The following is a 16,113-nucleotide window of genomic DNA, read 5'->3' on the forward strand; positions in this document are numbered from 1 at the left end:
TAGTGCTCAAACTGTACTTTAAAAAATACTATTTTATTTATACTCATGTATGAAAAAAAAGGGCTATACTACCATGTTTAACATACATACCAATACTGGAAACAATTCAATAATGAATCACATCTGAACTTTATAAAGAATACGCAAACATTAAAAAACACTGATTGGTTACAGAAAGCAGAGTGGAAGAAAAAACGATTAGCTATCATTTCATTTCCATTAAAGAGCAGCACCCTCTGAGAAGAATCAAATCAGTTAGTAACCTATACTGCAGAATAATATGTACAAAGGAAAGTTAGTGATTGTACTCATTTTATTACTTTTACTGAGCCACTTTATCTTCCTCTCAATGCAAATAAAATAATATGAAGAAAAATATGTCCTCACTATTCACAATAAGAAGAGTCTGCTTCAATCTGCAGGCCTGGCATGTCGTGCAACAGGGAGCACTTCATGGCTCCAGCGGATCAAAGTGTCATTTTGATTCTGAGCCACCGAATAGAATCTCCTGCATATTTGGTGACTGGACTAACTCCACAGGAGCTGTGACAGACTGAACCGTTTCTGTGGAATCCCCAGATCTCACAAATAAGAAAAGGCCCCACACAGGAAAAGATAACAATCAATCCGTCTGTAAATTCTATCTACAGGCTCTTTCTCTAGTGTAAGGTGGACAAAGGGGCCCTTTCTTGAGTACATGGATACAAGTGTTGTTGTGGTCTAAAGATTGCTGGATTGATACTGTCTGATATAATGAAGGTAAGGTATACATAGAAACCACCGCCAGATTAAGAAACTTCCACAACTTGTCTCAATTCTTCAAATAATGGAGCAAGTTCCTTTTCTAGGCTGACAATTAGTCCTAAAACAAAGAGATTAAGAAAATTTGAACATTAGAAAAATGTTTATCAACATGTATAATACTAAAAAAGTAAATGAGACATAATTCATTCTCCATTACTAAAACATAATTAAAACAAAATATTGTAATTCTAAATAAGGTAATCAAAAACCCATATTCATTATGAAGTTTATTTGTATCATCTATTAACATAAATAAATGAAAGTATTTATATGTATTAGAAGATGTAAAATGAATTATATATGTGCTATAATTTTGTTAGTTTTGAAAGGAAAACTTTAATTTATACCTTATTATTTCAAAATCTGCACCGATTCAGGAATAATACACATGATTTTTACTAAAAAAAAGGTACACTTTTTTCCTGAGCCAATTTTAATGAACTTTATCAAGATAGGTAGATAGCAAAGGAATAATCAAATATTTATTATATAAATTCAATAAAGCTAAGATATAAATGGTATTTCAAATGAAAACAATAATTTTAAAGATGCTTGGTAGGAGTATAAAACATACACTGAAAGAAACAAATTGGTCTAGAAATTAGCTTCTCCTTAGTTTACCGGAGTAGAAGGCTATATATATCTTAAATACTGCTTGTTTTATGCTAAAATAAAGATCTTTCTCTGTCTCACAGAGCATTAAAAGCATCTGGTGTTCTCAAGGAAATGTGCTAAGTATACTAAAATACAGTTCTGCATATTATCATAATTTATAACAATTGATAATTTTATCACAAAACTGACTTATCAGAACTGAGGTTTAATATACTTAAAATATCGACACCACTACTATCCTATACAATTTATAAAGTGTTTTCACATATGATATTTTATAGCTTCAAAACATTTAGAAATGGAAGAGACCCAATAGATCATCAAATCTAAACGCCTCATTTTAAAGATGAGGAATCTAAATACAGGCTTCAGGGACATAGCTGGAAACAAAGCGGGCTCAAAGAGCTTGGAAAGAAAAAAAAAAAAACAGAAAAGGAATGTGTAACAGTTCTAACAGTGGTGAAATCTGAAGGAGACAGACCTTGAAGAAATTCCACTTTAACCAAAAGAGGAAAAAAGTGACAATTCAACTGAATACTGTCATTATTTTACATGAAAATAGACAGTGAAGGCTACTGGATATAATGAGATCTTACTATCCTCTTTAGAAAGTACAGCTTCCCAGTTTGTCCTCAAGTTCTTCCACCTAAAGAAGAATGAGTATATTCATCCTAGACACACTCCTTAAATTCTCAATCACATTCATCTTGCCCACTATTGTTCAAGATTTTATAGATTGGTCTATATGGAACTGAACTCATCCTTGATCGTTCTTATGTGTTCTGTTTGGTTATCTTCTCTACTCTTCTTTGTTTTCTTAAACTGTTGTAACGGGAGCAAGATATAGCATTCAAGAGGTGAAGATAACATTTAATTTTCCTTTCTATCTTAAACGATCACTTACCTATACACTGTCTCATTTGAACTAAAAAATAACCGCACAAGATCGAGAAAGCAGATATTATAGCTCCATTACACAGATATGAAAAACACAGTTCAGAGAAGTTACACTTCCACAGATCAAGGAACAGACGGTAGACTGGGCCATGAATTTTAGGTTTTCTTACTCTAAATCTGCTATTCCTATCATATTAGCCTGCTCAGATATGGTATTATAAAGAATTAAAAGCTGTATTAAAACACACCTGTATTAGCATTGCTGCTGGCTATGAAACTCACCACCAAAGGTAAACGATTGAATTGAACCACCTAAAAAGAGAACAAGATCTAAATAATATGTTACATAGTGAAAAGGTAGTGTAATTCAGATGAAATATCTTAATCTTCCAAAAAGCTGTAAATGGTCAATGTGTAAGATACTAGCCTAACATCATGGTTTTACATCATGAAAACAGGCAACAGCTGAAAATAAGTATTTCCATAAAACAGGCTTACTGATTATCTCTTAGAGACATTAATACCACTTAGCCTGGAAAGTTTTTAAGGTGGGGCTGTGTCTTCTGCATCTTTTTTTATCTTCTAAAGCCCTGCAGAGTGTCAATTACAAAATAGGGGCTCAATAAATATCTGATAAGCAAATAGGTCAAGGCAGTATTTCTCAGTCATTCAAGTGGTTATAGCTTAATGATCTTCTGCCTCCTCTGAACCATTATCATTTAAATTAATTTAAATTTAAATTAACTTTGAATCAACTATCTTTCTAAAAAATTTAGCTTCAACCTAACCTTTATTGGCTAAATTAAAGGTCAGATGGGCTGGTTATCTCTTGCCTAATAGACTTAAAATATATAACTTTTAAAATAAAAAATGTCATTTATGTAGCATCAGTAGTACATGACATACTCTGGGAAACATTGTTCTAAAGTAGAAGTGATTAAGTTAGTCTAAAGAAGAAAATTCAGCTGGAGGTCAAGAGATATATAGCAACTAATTTCTTTCCCACAAATAATAACCTCACTTATTTTATATATTTCAAACCAAATGAAGGAATTAGTAGCAATAACAAATTTAAATAACTTATCATTTGACTTTCAAGGAAAATTCTGTATCTGTCACCACAACAATTAAAAGAGTGTGTCATTTGAGAAATCAGTTGTTAAATAAGCTAAGGGCACCATCTACTGGAGGTAATAGTGACCTGACGTACCCTTTTTAGGGTAACATATACTTTACTACTAAATCTTTTAATCTAATTTTCTATATTAATTAATTCCTGCAATATGAAAAAAATTACTACAGTTTAACATAACCAATTTGAAGGTTAAGATTTTAAAATTCCATCCCCTTCGAAACTAAGATTTAGAATTATAAAACAAACTATTTTGTACAGAAGACATAATAATAGTTGAAATCATCAGCAAACCATTTGATAATTATGAACTTACCTGGTAGGTGTTATAGTAACAGATGATACTTTTATTTTTTGAAAGTCCAAGTTTGCTCCCTTGGTCTGTTGCAAGGGCAAAAGTAGACAAGAAACCAGGTCTCAAAGCATGCTCCGGAGCATTATCATTGGCCACTGGAAATATAAATGATTTAAGTAAAAATTATGCAGGAAATATGGTAGGGGAAAGATCTAGAGCACTTTTTTTTTTTAACATAAACCTGTACAAAAATGAGCACAGCGGTTATGTTTCACAATACTGAAGATCATATTACTAACTGGGTCTCATCAATTTAGGTAGGAAAAACCACTCAGCCAGAAGTTATGAGGGATCATAACGAAGGGAAGAAATGCTGGTTCTCACAATTTTTTAAAATTTTCAAATGAATGCTAATTGTTTCCATTTTCTTAATATCTAACTTAAAACACAGATTATGATTATCAGTACAATTAATAAACTGAATGTTCTGGTTAACTGAGAGCAAAGCTAGAATAGTAAAAAAAGAAAAAAAAAGCTTCAAAAACCTTTGCTCTTATAAAACCCACAGAAGTATCTTTTGTAGATGATAATAATTCTACAACTGGCCATGTGTTTTAAGTTTCTTTCACTCATTAAAAGGTCTAAGTGGAGTTAGTTGTACCAGTAAGTGCTGAGCTTAAGGCTTTAAACACAGCGACCCTCAGAAAGAACATGAGAACTGGAAAATCTCTGAGATTACTTTCTTCAAAGCCCTCATTACAGAACTGAGAAAAGGTAAGTGACTTGCCCATGGCTACCTATGTTCTATGCTGGGTTAGAAAGCACACTGGATCGCACATCAGGAGATGATGGGTTCTTTGCCTATCTCGTCACCGACTCATGTGCAACTTTGGACTGACAATGTATTCTTTGTGCTTGACCATTTTCACTTATAAGATGAAAGAACGAAATTAGCTAATGTCTAAACTTTCTTTCAATTCTAAAGTCTGAAATTATCTGACATATATGATAACCCCAGGTGGAAAATAAATTGTAAACAAAATATGCAGAACATTAATCTTTCTGTGACATATATACTTAAAAAAAAAGGTAAAACTCAGGCAAAAAGAAATTTTTTTCTTTTCCTTAGGTTAACCAGTTCTTCTTTAGGCAAAAATTATTGTTAGATTCTGGTTAACTAAAGTAATTGTGAAGTTAAAAGTTTTTCAAAATCTTATTTCCAGTAAGGAAGCAGAACAAGAAAGAGTAAACAAAACAATAAATTTATGTTAATTCTAATGTATGGATGTTTATCCTAAAACTACTAGCAATACTGATAAAAAACATATATTGGGGGAGTCTGTGTGTATAATATATCTAGCTGCATATATGCCCACTCTCAGCACTTAGATTTACTAATCATTTACATAAAATGTCTTTAATGGGAAACGAGGCTTGTGATAAATCCATGCTTAAACTCTGGATGATATCGTGATACATTTGATATATAATAAGTTACTTAAGATTTCAACCCAGCCTTCAACACACAAAAGCAAACAAACATTTCCTCCCAAACTAAGACCATCTCCTGAATGTACTGAAATGGGTTATTTTACGCTTGCCTTCTATATTACTCAGACATAAATACATTTTTCTTCAAAAGCAAACATGACACTGGCATGTTATTGCTCCATTTTACCTTTAATGACAGGCACGCCATCTCTATCTGACACAACAATAGCATGGAGACCCTCAACACTAGAAAGAAAACAAAAAGTTAAAATATTACAAAACATTTTCTCAAAATATGTACCTTCAAAGTCATAATGGTAATTTTCATGTATATTTCTGAAAAACCATGGGAACTCAATTATTGATATAAGCTCCTATAACATGTTTGCCAAAACTCTTCCACCATAACAAGCAAAAACAGACACAGTTGCCTTCACACAACTTATAATCTAAAAGGAGAGCAGCTATCGTTCAGATCACCTCATGCAAATATAAAATTACAACTTGGGAAGTGCCATTAAGAGATATGTGGGGATACGTGAGGCTACAAAAGGGGGGTTGATTCAGACAGGTGGGTCAGGGAAGGCTTCCCTGAGGAAGTGGCGTCTCAGCTGAGATGCTACGGTACTAACAAAAGAGGGGCAGAAAGACCGTTGTAAGCTGAGGGAAGAGGACAGAAAGAATGGAGGTCATACAGCAATCCTTTCAGCCACGCCCACCCAAGAAGTAAGCAGAATGGTTAAGTCTACAGCTGTGAAGTTAGAAAGACCTGGTTTCCAGTTCCGAGTCTGGTGCTTACTGTTTAAGCTACCTTGCGTCAGTTACAAAACCTCTCTCTAAGTCTCAGTTAATCTGAAAGTGGGGATAATTGTACTTATTTGGCTACTGTGGAATTTAATAAAATAATGTATGTAAAGCAGAGGGTGGTTGGTACATAATTAACATTCAAAAATATTAATTAACATCAATGTTGTCATCTGTGCACACTGAGAATGACCGAATTTATCCATGCAGTTTAAATATTAAATTATTAGTGAGAATCCCTAGAGCGCAAAAATGTTAAAAATCATAAGGAAACATCCTCAAACTTTCATCATTTCCAAAGGACCTACAGCCCCTGAACTATAGCACAAAGCCTACAGCCCTGTGGCTACAGGCGCACCTCATTTTACTGGGCTGCACTTTCCTGAGCTTCGATAACCCTGCCCCGGGCAGGTCTATGGGCACCATTTTCCCAACAGCATGTGCTCACTTGGTGCTTCTGCGTCACATTTTGATAATTCCCACAGTATCTCAAACTTTTTCATTAGGACCATATTTGCTATGGTGATCTGTGATAAGCGATCTTTGATGTTACTATTGTAATTATTTTGGGGTGCCACACTCCGTGTCCATACAAGATGGTGAACTTAACTGATGGATGTTGTGTGTTGTGACTGCTCCCCTGACTGGCAGTCTCCCCACCTCTGTCCCTAGTCCCTGTGACATAACAATATCGAAATTAGGCCAGTTGGTAACCCTACAATAGCCTCTAAGTGTTCTAGTGAAAGGAAGAGTCACAAATCTCTCATTTAAGTCAAAATCTAGAAATTATTAAGCTTAGTGAGGAAGGCATGTCGAAAGCTGAAACAGGCCAAAAGCTAGGCCTCTTGCACCTCTTCACAACACCCAAGTTGTGAACACAAAGGAAAAGTTCTTGAAGGGAATCAAAAGTGTTACTCCAGTGAATACACGAATGGTAAGAAAGCAAAACAGCCTTATTACTGATATGGAGAATGTGTTAGTGGTCTGGATGGATAGATGATCAAACCAGCCACAACATTCCCTTAAGCCAAAACCTAATCCAGAGTAAGACCCTAACCCTAACTCTCTTCAATTCTATGAAGGCTAAGAGAGGCGAGGAAGCTGAAGAAGAAAAGTTTGAAGCTAGGAGGCTGGTTTAAGTAAAGAAGCTATCCCCGTAACATCAAAGCACAAGGCAAGTGCTGATACAGAAGCTGCAGCAAGTTATCCAGAAGACCTAGCTAAGATAACTAATGAAGATGGCTACACTAAACAGCAGATTTTCAATATAGATGCAACAGCCTTCTATCGGAAGAAGATACCATCTAGGACCTTCATAGCTAGAGAGAAGTCAATGCCTGGCTTCAGAACTTCACAGGACAGGCTGACTCTCTCGTTAGGGCCTAATACACCTGGTGACCGTAAGGTGAAGCAAAATGCTCACTTACCATTCTGAAAATCCTAGGATGCTGAAGAATCAATGCTACATCTACTCTGTCTGTACTCTATAAATGGAACAACAAAGCCTGGATGACAGCACATCTATTTACAACATGCTTTACTGAATATGTTAAGCCCACTGTTGAAACCTACTGCTCAGAAAAAAAGATCCCTTTCAAAATATGACTGCTCATTGACAAGGCATCTGGTGACCCAAGAGCTCCGATGGAGACGTACAGTGACATTAAGGTTGTTTGCATGCCTGCTAACACAACATCCATTCTACAGCCCACGGATCAAGGAGGACTTTGGACTTCTGAGCCTTTTTATTTAAGAAATACATTTCATAAGGCTACAGCTGCCATGGACAGTGATTCCTCTGATGGATCTGGGCAAAGTAAATTGAAAACCTTCAGGAAAGGAGTCCCCACATTAGACGCCATTAAGAACATGCATGATTCATGGGAAGAGGTCAAAATAACCACATTTACAGGAGTCTGGAAGAAGTAGACTCCAACCCTCATGGATGACTTTGAGGGGTTTAAGTTACCTCCTCCTTCAGTGGAGGAGGTAACTCAGATATGTGAAACAGCAAGAAAACTAGGATTAGAAGTGGAGCCTGAAGATGTGACTGAATTGCTGCCACCTCAGGATAAAACTTTAATGAATGAGCAGTTGCTCTTTACGGATGAACAAAGAAAGTGGTTTCTTGAGATGGAATCTATTCCTGGTGAAGATTCTGTAAAGACTGTTGAAATGACAACAAAGGATTTAAATATTACAAAAAACTTAGTTGATAAAGCAGCAGCAGGGTATGAGACGATTGAGTCCAATTTTGAAAGTTCTTCTGTAGGTAAAATGCTATCAAACAGCCTTGCATACTTCAAAGAAATTGTGAAAGAAAGAGTGAATCGCCATGGCAAACTTCACTGTGGCCTTATTTTAAGAAACTGCCGCGGCGCCCCAACCTTCAGCACCCAGCACCCCGATCAGTCAGCAGCACCGGCACTGAGGCAAGACCCGCCACAAGCGGAAATATTACAACTCACTAAAGGCCCAGATGATGGTTAGCATTCTTTAGCAAAAAAGTATTTTTTCAAGAAAGTGTTTCTTACCTAAGGCATGTACATTGTTTTTTCAGATATAATGTTATTACACACTTAACAGACTACAGTATAAGTGTAAACATAACTTTTATATGCAATGGGAAACCAAAAAAATTGTGTGACTCACTTTATTTCGAGATGCACTTTACCGTGGTGGTCTCCTCAGAAATATGTTTACTGTCCCTACTATATCCCTGAATTACCCTCTCCTTATGGTGTTAACCTTAATACTTTAACTTAGGAATGGGGAATATTAATATTAACTTAATGTGCAGATACTGAAATTAAACTTTCTAAAAATCTCACTGTCAAAAATTTTCAAGTCAGAGAAGCGTGATTAAAATTCAAGTAGAAAGGGCTTCCCTGGTGGCGCAGTGGTTGAGAGTCCGCCTGCTGATGCAGGGGACACGGGTTCGTGCCCCGGTCCGGGAGGATCCCACATGCCGCGGAGCGGCTGGGCCCGTGAGCCATGGCCGCTGAGCCTGCGCGTCCGGAGCCTGTGCTCCGCAACGGGAGAGGCCACAACAGTGAGAGGCCCGCGTACCACAAAAAAAAAAAAAAAGAAAGAAATCAGGTCACAAGTATAAAATGTGTTTCCAATTCTATACACAGTGAACCAAGAAAAACATGAATACATCTTACTCATAATTGAAAATAACTATAATGTATTAATAGTATGCTACACTTTTGGAGGGGATAAATTGAATTTTATGAAATATCCTGGAGAAATCTAAACCTTAAGCTAAATGAAACAAATATTTTTATCCTAAAAAAGCAAATGTTACATTAGTAATCAAAGATATCACACTTAGTTCTATTCATATAATGATGAAACATTTGGTTTTAACACAAGAAGCTGTGAATATTAGAGCCTGAGACTGTTTTGAGTCACAATTAGATTTGAAAATACAAATCCAAGAACTATATTTAACAGAGAATTCAAATAAACAAAAGCACATTCCATTCACATGTATCTCTTTTGTGTGTGTGTGGTAGGCGGGCCTCTCACTGCTGTGGCCTCTCCCGTTGCGGAGCACAGGCTCCGGACACGCAGGCTCAGCGGCCATGGCTCACGGGCCCAGCCGCTCCGCAGCATGTGGGACCCTCCCGGACCGGGGCACGAACCCGTGTCCCCTGCATCGGCAGGCGGACTCTCAACCACTTCGCCACCAGGGAAGGCCCTCAAATGTATCTCTGACTTGGTTGTTGAAAGTCATAACGGTAAGAATTAAAAGCATGAACCCACAAGATGGGGGTAGGGGATTAAGAGGTACAAACTATTATGTATAAAATAAGCTACAAGGATACACTGTACAACACAGGGAGCAGAGCCAATATTCTTTAATATCTATAAATGGAGTATAACCTTTAAAAAGTGTGAATCACTATATCGTACACCTGTAACTTATATAATATTGTACATCAACTACACTTCAATTTGAAAAAAAAAATTATTCTTTCAAAAAAAAAGAAAGAAAAAGCATGGACCCACAGCTCTGGAGCCAGGCTACCTGTGTCCGAACTCCTTAACTTTACATACATCTAGCAACAAATCAAAGTGTATATTCCATGACTTTTCTTTACATGTTATTACTTATTCATTCTTTTAGCTCTTGGGTGCAATAAGCCCACTTTCAAGAAATGATCACGAAAATGAACCAAAGTTGCCCCAGTCATTATGGGAAAAAAACACACAGTACTAAACCCTTTCCTTCCACTGTGGAAAGATTTTCATTATGTTTTTACAAACATCCTTTTCACATATATCAACTATGCTTCTGTTCCTATATTTTGTCGCCAGTGTGATATCCCTCCCTCTCCCCGGGCCAATTTTATCATCATTTTAATATACTAAGCCTCCAATAAGGTAAATACAGGTAAGCACAGAAAGCTTGTTTTGTATGGTTCCAATATGGACACATTTTAGTTACCACAATTTAGTTAACTAATACCACTCTTCCCCAGAAGCTTGGGTAGTCTCAGTTAGCGTGGTATATTAGCTGAACAACTGCATAAAGAACAAGCTTAGCTAACTCTTCAGTTCACAAATCACGATGTAAATAACTTTGTAAATAACAGATGCAAAGTGTGTTCAGTAAGCAGTCACACCACTTCTTTCCGAGCGTGTTGGTGATTGTTCACTGAGCATCTGTTATGCAGTTTTTGAACAGATAGCAAAGCATGTAGTTTTGTTACTTTGTCGTCTTCCAGTGACAAACTATGTGACCAAAAAAAAAAAAGTTTAACTGAAATAGGGAACAGCCAATAAAGAAGAAATGCAGCAAAGAAATGAAAAGTGGTAATGCTGGAATAGAGAGCAAACAGTTCTAGAAGGAACAGGTGGCTGAGGAATGCTGGCGCTTGCCGCTGTGCACCAGATGTGCAGCCAGAACAACTTGGTGAAAGTAAACGTACTGATGTAAACTAAGAAAAGTGGTTGTGATGAACAGGATAAAGATGTCCCAGAGGAAGTGACACTGGCAAGAACCTCACTTTAAAGGAACTCTCAGAGATATTTCACATCATTGAAAGTACAAAGGACAGGGACTTCCCTGGTGGCGCAGTGCTTAAGAATCCGCCTGCCAATACTGGGGACACGGGTTCGAGCCCTGGTCCCAGAAGATCCCACATGCCGCAGAGCAGCAAAGCCTGTGCGCCAAAACTACTGAGCCTGAGCTCTAGAGTCTGCGAGCCACAACTACTGAGCCCATGTGCCACAACGACTGAAGCCCATGTGCCTAGAGCCCGTGCTCTGCAACAAGAGAAGCCACTGCAATGAGATGCCCGCGCGCTGCAACAAAGAGTAGCCCCTGCTCGCCACAACTAGAGAAAGCCTGCGTGCAGCAATGAAGACCCAACGCAGCCAAAAATGAATAAAATAAAATAAATACATTTATTTTTAAAAAAAGAAAGTACAAGAACAAACTTTTGGAAGCTAATCCAAAGTTAGAAAGAAATATGCCAATTTGCCAGGTACAGAAAAGATATTTGAAAGGATATACCTTTCAAATATCTGAAGGTACAATATATTTAAAGAAGTGGACAAACACTGTTCAAACTACTTTTGATACTTTTTTTCAAAGAAATAAACACCTTAATTCTCAATGTTTCTAATGTTTTAAATTATAGTGTATTAAACAAATATTAGTTTTAGCACTTGTTTCCATTTCCCTAAATATAACCAACAATAAGAGAAGTTTTAATGTGTTGGCAACATTTTTTAAAGGTCACAAAACAAAAGTAACTTTTCCCATTGATTATTAAAATTACTTTGGGCAGTTTCAGCGTGTGTGGTCATTTTTATGGCCCTGCCCGACTATGCAAAGCTGAGGCTACTGGTACTGCTGATTAGGGTGAATCGGCAGCTCATCTTTACAGCTGCCAGTACTAGGAGGGAGGCAGTAAAAATGAATCTAAGTATCATATTAACATAAAGTCAATGGTAACAAATAACACTTCAGTAGTGATTTCTTCCTGAGTAGAGAAGAATATCGATAAATCAAAACTAGAAGATAATACTAATTTCAACTGCTCTGTAATCAGAGTAAAGGCTCAAGCCTAGGCAAACCACACAAACCAATTTAGGCAAAAATCCAAACAAGCGTTTTTGGTTTTTTTTCCCCCACCTAGGTAAATTGACATCTAAAACCTTTTTAACATCAAACAGATTCGGAGAATAAGAAATAAAAAAAAAAAACACTACATATTCTGCCATACTAATTCAAAGGTTATTCAATTCTTCTGGAATGTGAAAATGAAAGTTTCAATATATTCCTCTCTTTCATGCCCTTAACTCTAAGGTATCATTTTACATTAAACTAAATGTGAATTTTAATTCAACTAAAGTGACAAAGTCCTTTGAATCAGTAAAACACCTAAAAGGAAGTCACTGTCCTCAACACAAGAGCCTAATTTACAAAGTGGTGCATCAAATGGACTGTGGGCAGGTAGAAGAAAGCCTTGTGATTTTTCCAAGTATGAGCTGCTAAGTCTAGCATTTTCCGGTTATGTAGACTCAGCAATTAGGTCTTACAAGCAATGTTAAAAATAAAGGCAAATTCTTAGGTTTTTTTCCCCTTGAAATTACTCCAACTACTTCAAAGTATAATCCAGTAAATCGCTATGAAAGAACTCTAAAGTGGCAAGAAATCTGGGTTCTAGCTCTCTGGCATTCACTAGCTGTTTAACCTCAGACAGGGCTCATGTTGTTTATCTGCAAACTCAAAGCACATCACTTGTGCTACATAAGGTTATGTTAGGTATTTCAAAGTGCTAAATAATAGCATAATACACATATATTAGTCTAAGATAAACAGAAACAAAATACTACATAAAATTAACATGTTAAGCAGAATTTATTTACTAACAAATTAGTAATTTGTTACCTTGGTAATTTTTTGTACAGGAATCGTTTGAGGTCCTGAAAGAGAATATTAAAAATCGTATTATAATAATAATGCCTTGTACTGGTTCTCTAGACACTGTCCCATCCACATCTCAGGTAACTGAAGTATTCGTTCATAACCATTCTTGCTTGTGTTCTTTCTCTTTCTCATATTGATGCTTTAACTAGTTGTGTGATTTCCAACAAGTTAACTAACCTTTTTCTCTAAGCCTCAGTTTCATTATTTGTTGAGTAGGGATAATTATAGAACCTACATCATAAGACTGTTATTGAAGTTTATTGATACGATGCATGTAAAGTGATTAGCATATCCAGAAGTGGAAACACAAATACATATTAGCAGTAATATTGGATCATACTTTTCATACTATTGCACATCTTCTTGTTGCTAACTTTGTGTTCACTTGAGAATATATTATGAACATCTTTCCATATACACAGACTTTCTAACATCACTTTAACAGTCTTGGCTAAGTTGACGAGCTTCTCTGACTAAAGACAAACCACAGTGTGTGTCAAGTGTTTAGCATGGAACATAATTACGACTAAAGAAAACAGAAGACTACATTGTCTCATTACACTCTCTCATCTGGGGAGTTTCACTGACAATCCGCGCATCAATTATGAGCTCTTCATAGGTAACTCAGACACCTGCTGTTTTGGCCCTTTAATCCCTACTATTTTCCAAACCTGGACGTTCACTTTATTTCATGTTATCACCACCAGCTTACCTTTGCACACGCTATCACAAAGCTCAAGTCATCGCTTTTCATCCGAAATCCAGACTTCCCCAATCTCTTCTTGTTTCCACTAATGGCACTACCAATCCCTGTTACTTACTCAGCTTTGAAACATAAAGTAATATTTAACCCCAAACTCACGTGTGTCACTTTAAAAATCACTTGTGAAGCCAAATGCGTTTAAACTGATGTTCTTCTCTCCTAACCAAATGATGTTACAGTTTAGGTTCAGTTTACTGTTTGTGACTTACAACTAGCCTCCCAATTGGTATGACGGTCTACCATTTCTACCCCACACATTTCCACACAATGCCAATAATCACATTATTCTCCTTCTCTAGATCTATAGCTGCAGTGATTCTCAACCCTGGCTATGGAAAACACCTGGAGAGCATAAAAATAACTCTGATGCCTGGTTTGGAGGTGCTCCCCAGATGATTCCCTGTGCAGCCGAGATCAAGAATCAATGTTTGAATGGCTCTCCACTGTTTACCAAATTATGTACAAATTCTGTAGGCATTTGAGGCTCTCTACAATATGGTCTACAACTAATTTTACAGTCCTGCTTCCTACCACACCCTCAGACATTTCCTCAGCCGCAGCTGAACTCACAGCTCCTCCACATACATCTTTTCCTTTCCTATCTCTGCCTTTGCTTTTGCTATTCGTTCTACTAGTAAAACCTTCTTGACCTTTAAAAAAAATTGCTACTCATCATTTAGAGCTAATCTCAACCACCAAATACTCCAAACCAGCTTTCCTGATAAAGAGAAACCGAGGCAATCCCTCTCTCCTTTGAATTTTTACACAAAATGTATGCACATCTATGACCACTTGCTTACTATACTTTTTTTTTTTAACTTTAGAAACCCTTACGGAAAGAAATCATACCTTAGTCATCTTTGTTTCTCTCACAGCCCTTACTACAGCAATCTTTTCAAGGGAGATGCTGAAAAGAATTTAGTGATTTGATTATGCCTGGAGAATAAGGCCTCAAAAATATAACGGAAGACACCCAAAAATGGAGTGATAAAGGCATAAAAAGTTGCTAACTGTTGAAAAACACAATCTTGCAACCTAAACAGAAAAATCCGATTCATATTGATGTTGAATGACCATGTAGTGTACTGGTTAAGAGCACGGGCTCTGGAGCCAGTCGGCCTGGGTTGCTATCTTGACTCCACAACTTCCTAGTTGTGTAACCTGAGGAAGTCACTTGATCTTTCTGTGCCTTAGCACCCTCATCTATAACACAGGGATAATAATAATAGTGCCTACATCATAAAAGTTACTGTAAGAATTAAATGAGTGTATATTCAATGTTCCAAAGAATGTTTAGCATGTACGTCAGCAAAATAACAGTATGTAAACTATAAACAAACACATACGTTAATAGTATTAATTACCTGCTGTTTCTAGGAGTGAAGTTCTCTAAATTTAGAATTTTGGTTGTATTGCTATGCTAAAGAGGTGTTGGTTATAAATCATCTGCAATTGCTACAATGAGCTCAGAGAGACATAACACTTACTGGAAAAAGATTCAGAGCAACAAACCATCATTTAGAAATCGAAATGGCAGATATGCAGAGCTTCTCTCATGCCTGCAGGACTGGGGTGTGGGAAAAATAAAATCTTCTCAACCTCAGGCACCTTAAAAGTCCTCCACGCCCATTCCAGGCAGAAACTCGGGACCCCGCAAACTACTCAAATTAATCTCTCACTTCGGATCCTAGAGAAAATAATGAAGTGGAGGGAAGCGCTAAAACGAAACAAATTTGTACTTGGGAAGCGCTACCTCTCCCCGCCCACTCTCTCCTTCCTCTTGTGTTAACTCACATCCGCCATGATGAACCCCTTCCTCTCGCAGGATCAGTCTCCACGCCTGAAAAAGAAACTCCTGGTGACTCTCCTCTCACCACTTCCTCGCCCACCCCACCTCCAACCCAATACGCGGGGTCAGCTTTCCTCAGGGTCAGACAAGGATCCGCGGCTCCAGGGCTCGTGCCAGAGAGGCTGAAGGCACTCGGAGTTTCCACATACCCAGACGGGTAACCGAGATGCCTGACCTCAGCCCACTCCAGCCTCTAACCCCCAAAACTCAGGCCTAAAGGGGAGGCGAAAGGGGCGTCCTCTCTTCCGTCTCACCGCCCGCGCTACCTGCGGGCCCAAGCCTAACACCGGGCAAACTGGCTTCAGTTACCTGGGTTTCTGGGCTGCCCGGTTCCCTGAGCTGTCACTTCAGAGGACGGTTTCTGACACAGGTTCCTCTGAAAGCCGCTGTCACGTGATTTGTAACCGCCTCCGTGCTCCAGGAAGCACTTCCCAGACCTCCGACCCCGGTGACGCAAGATTTCCGGGGAGGTGCTTCGGCAAAAGGGAGCGCGCAGCCGCGCGACGCGCCCAGC

At 37.7% G+C, this 16,113-nt stretch overlaps 1 protein-coding gene across 1 annotated transcript; it reads right to left on the reverse strand.

Moving 5' to 3' along the window:
• Nucleotides 1-14: 14 nt before the first annotated feature.
• LAMTOR3 (late endosomal/lysosomal adaptor, MAPK and MTOR activator 3) lies at nt 15-16,054 on the reverse strand. Its single transcript, XM_059066918.2, has 7 exons — nt 15,909-16,054; nt 15,545-15,590; nt 12,949-12,983; nt 5,422-5,480; nt 3,765-3,898; nt 2,565-2,628; nt 15-862 (listed from the first exon to the last, which is right to left on the reverse strand). The coding sequence occupies exons 2-7, from the start codon at nt 15,551-15,553 to the stop codon at nt 789-791; spliced, it is 375 nt and encodes a 124-aa protein (XP_058922901.1). The 5' UTR covers nt 15,554-15,590; nt 15,909-16,054; the 3' UTR covers nt 15-788.
• Nucleotides 16,055-16,113: the final 59 nt, after the last annotated feature.

The sequence above is a fragment of the Kogia breviceps genome, chromosome 6, assembly GCF_026419965.1.
Source record: "Kogia breviceps isolate mKogBre1 chromosome 6, mKogBre1 haplotype 1, whole genome shotgun sequence".
Lineage (NCBI taxonomy): Eukaryota > Metazoa > Chordata > Mammalia > Artiodactyla > Physeteridae > Kogia > Kogia breviceps.

What these genes read in the sequence shown, in the direction of transcription:
- LAMTOR3 (XM_059066918.2), bottom strand. An exon ending in CTGTACAAAAAATTACCAAG is followed by an intron (nt 5,481 to 12,948) that starts GTAACAAATTAC and finishes TTTTCTTTCTAG; the next exon opens with TGTTGAGGGTCTCCATGCTA. An exon ending in TGGCGTGCCTGTCATTAAAG is followed by an intron (nt 3,899 to 5,421) that starts GTAAAATGGAGC and finishes TTATATTTCCAG; the next exon opens with TGGCCAATGATAATGCTCCG.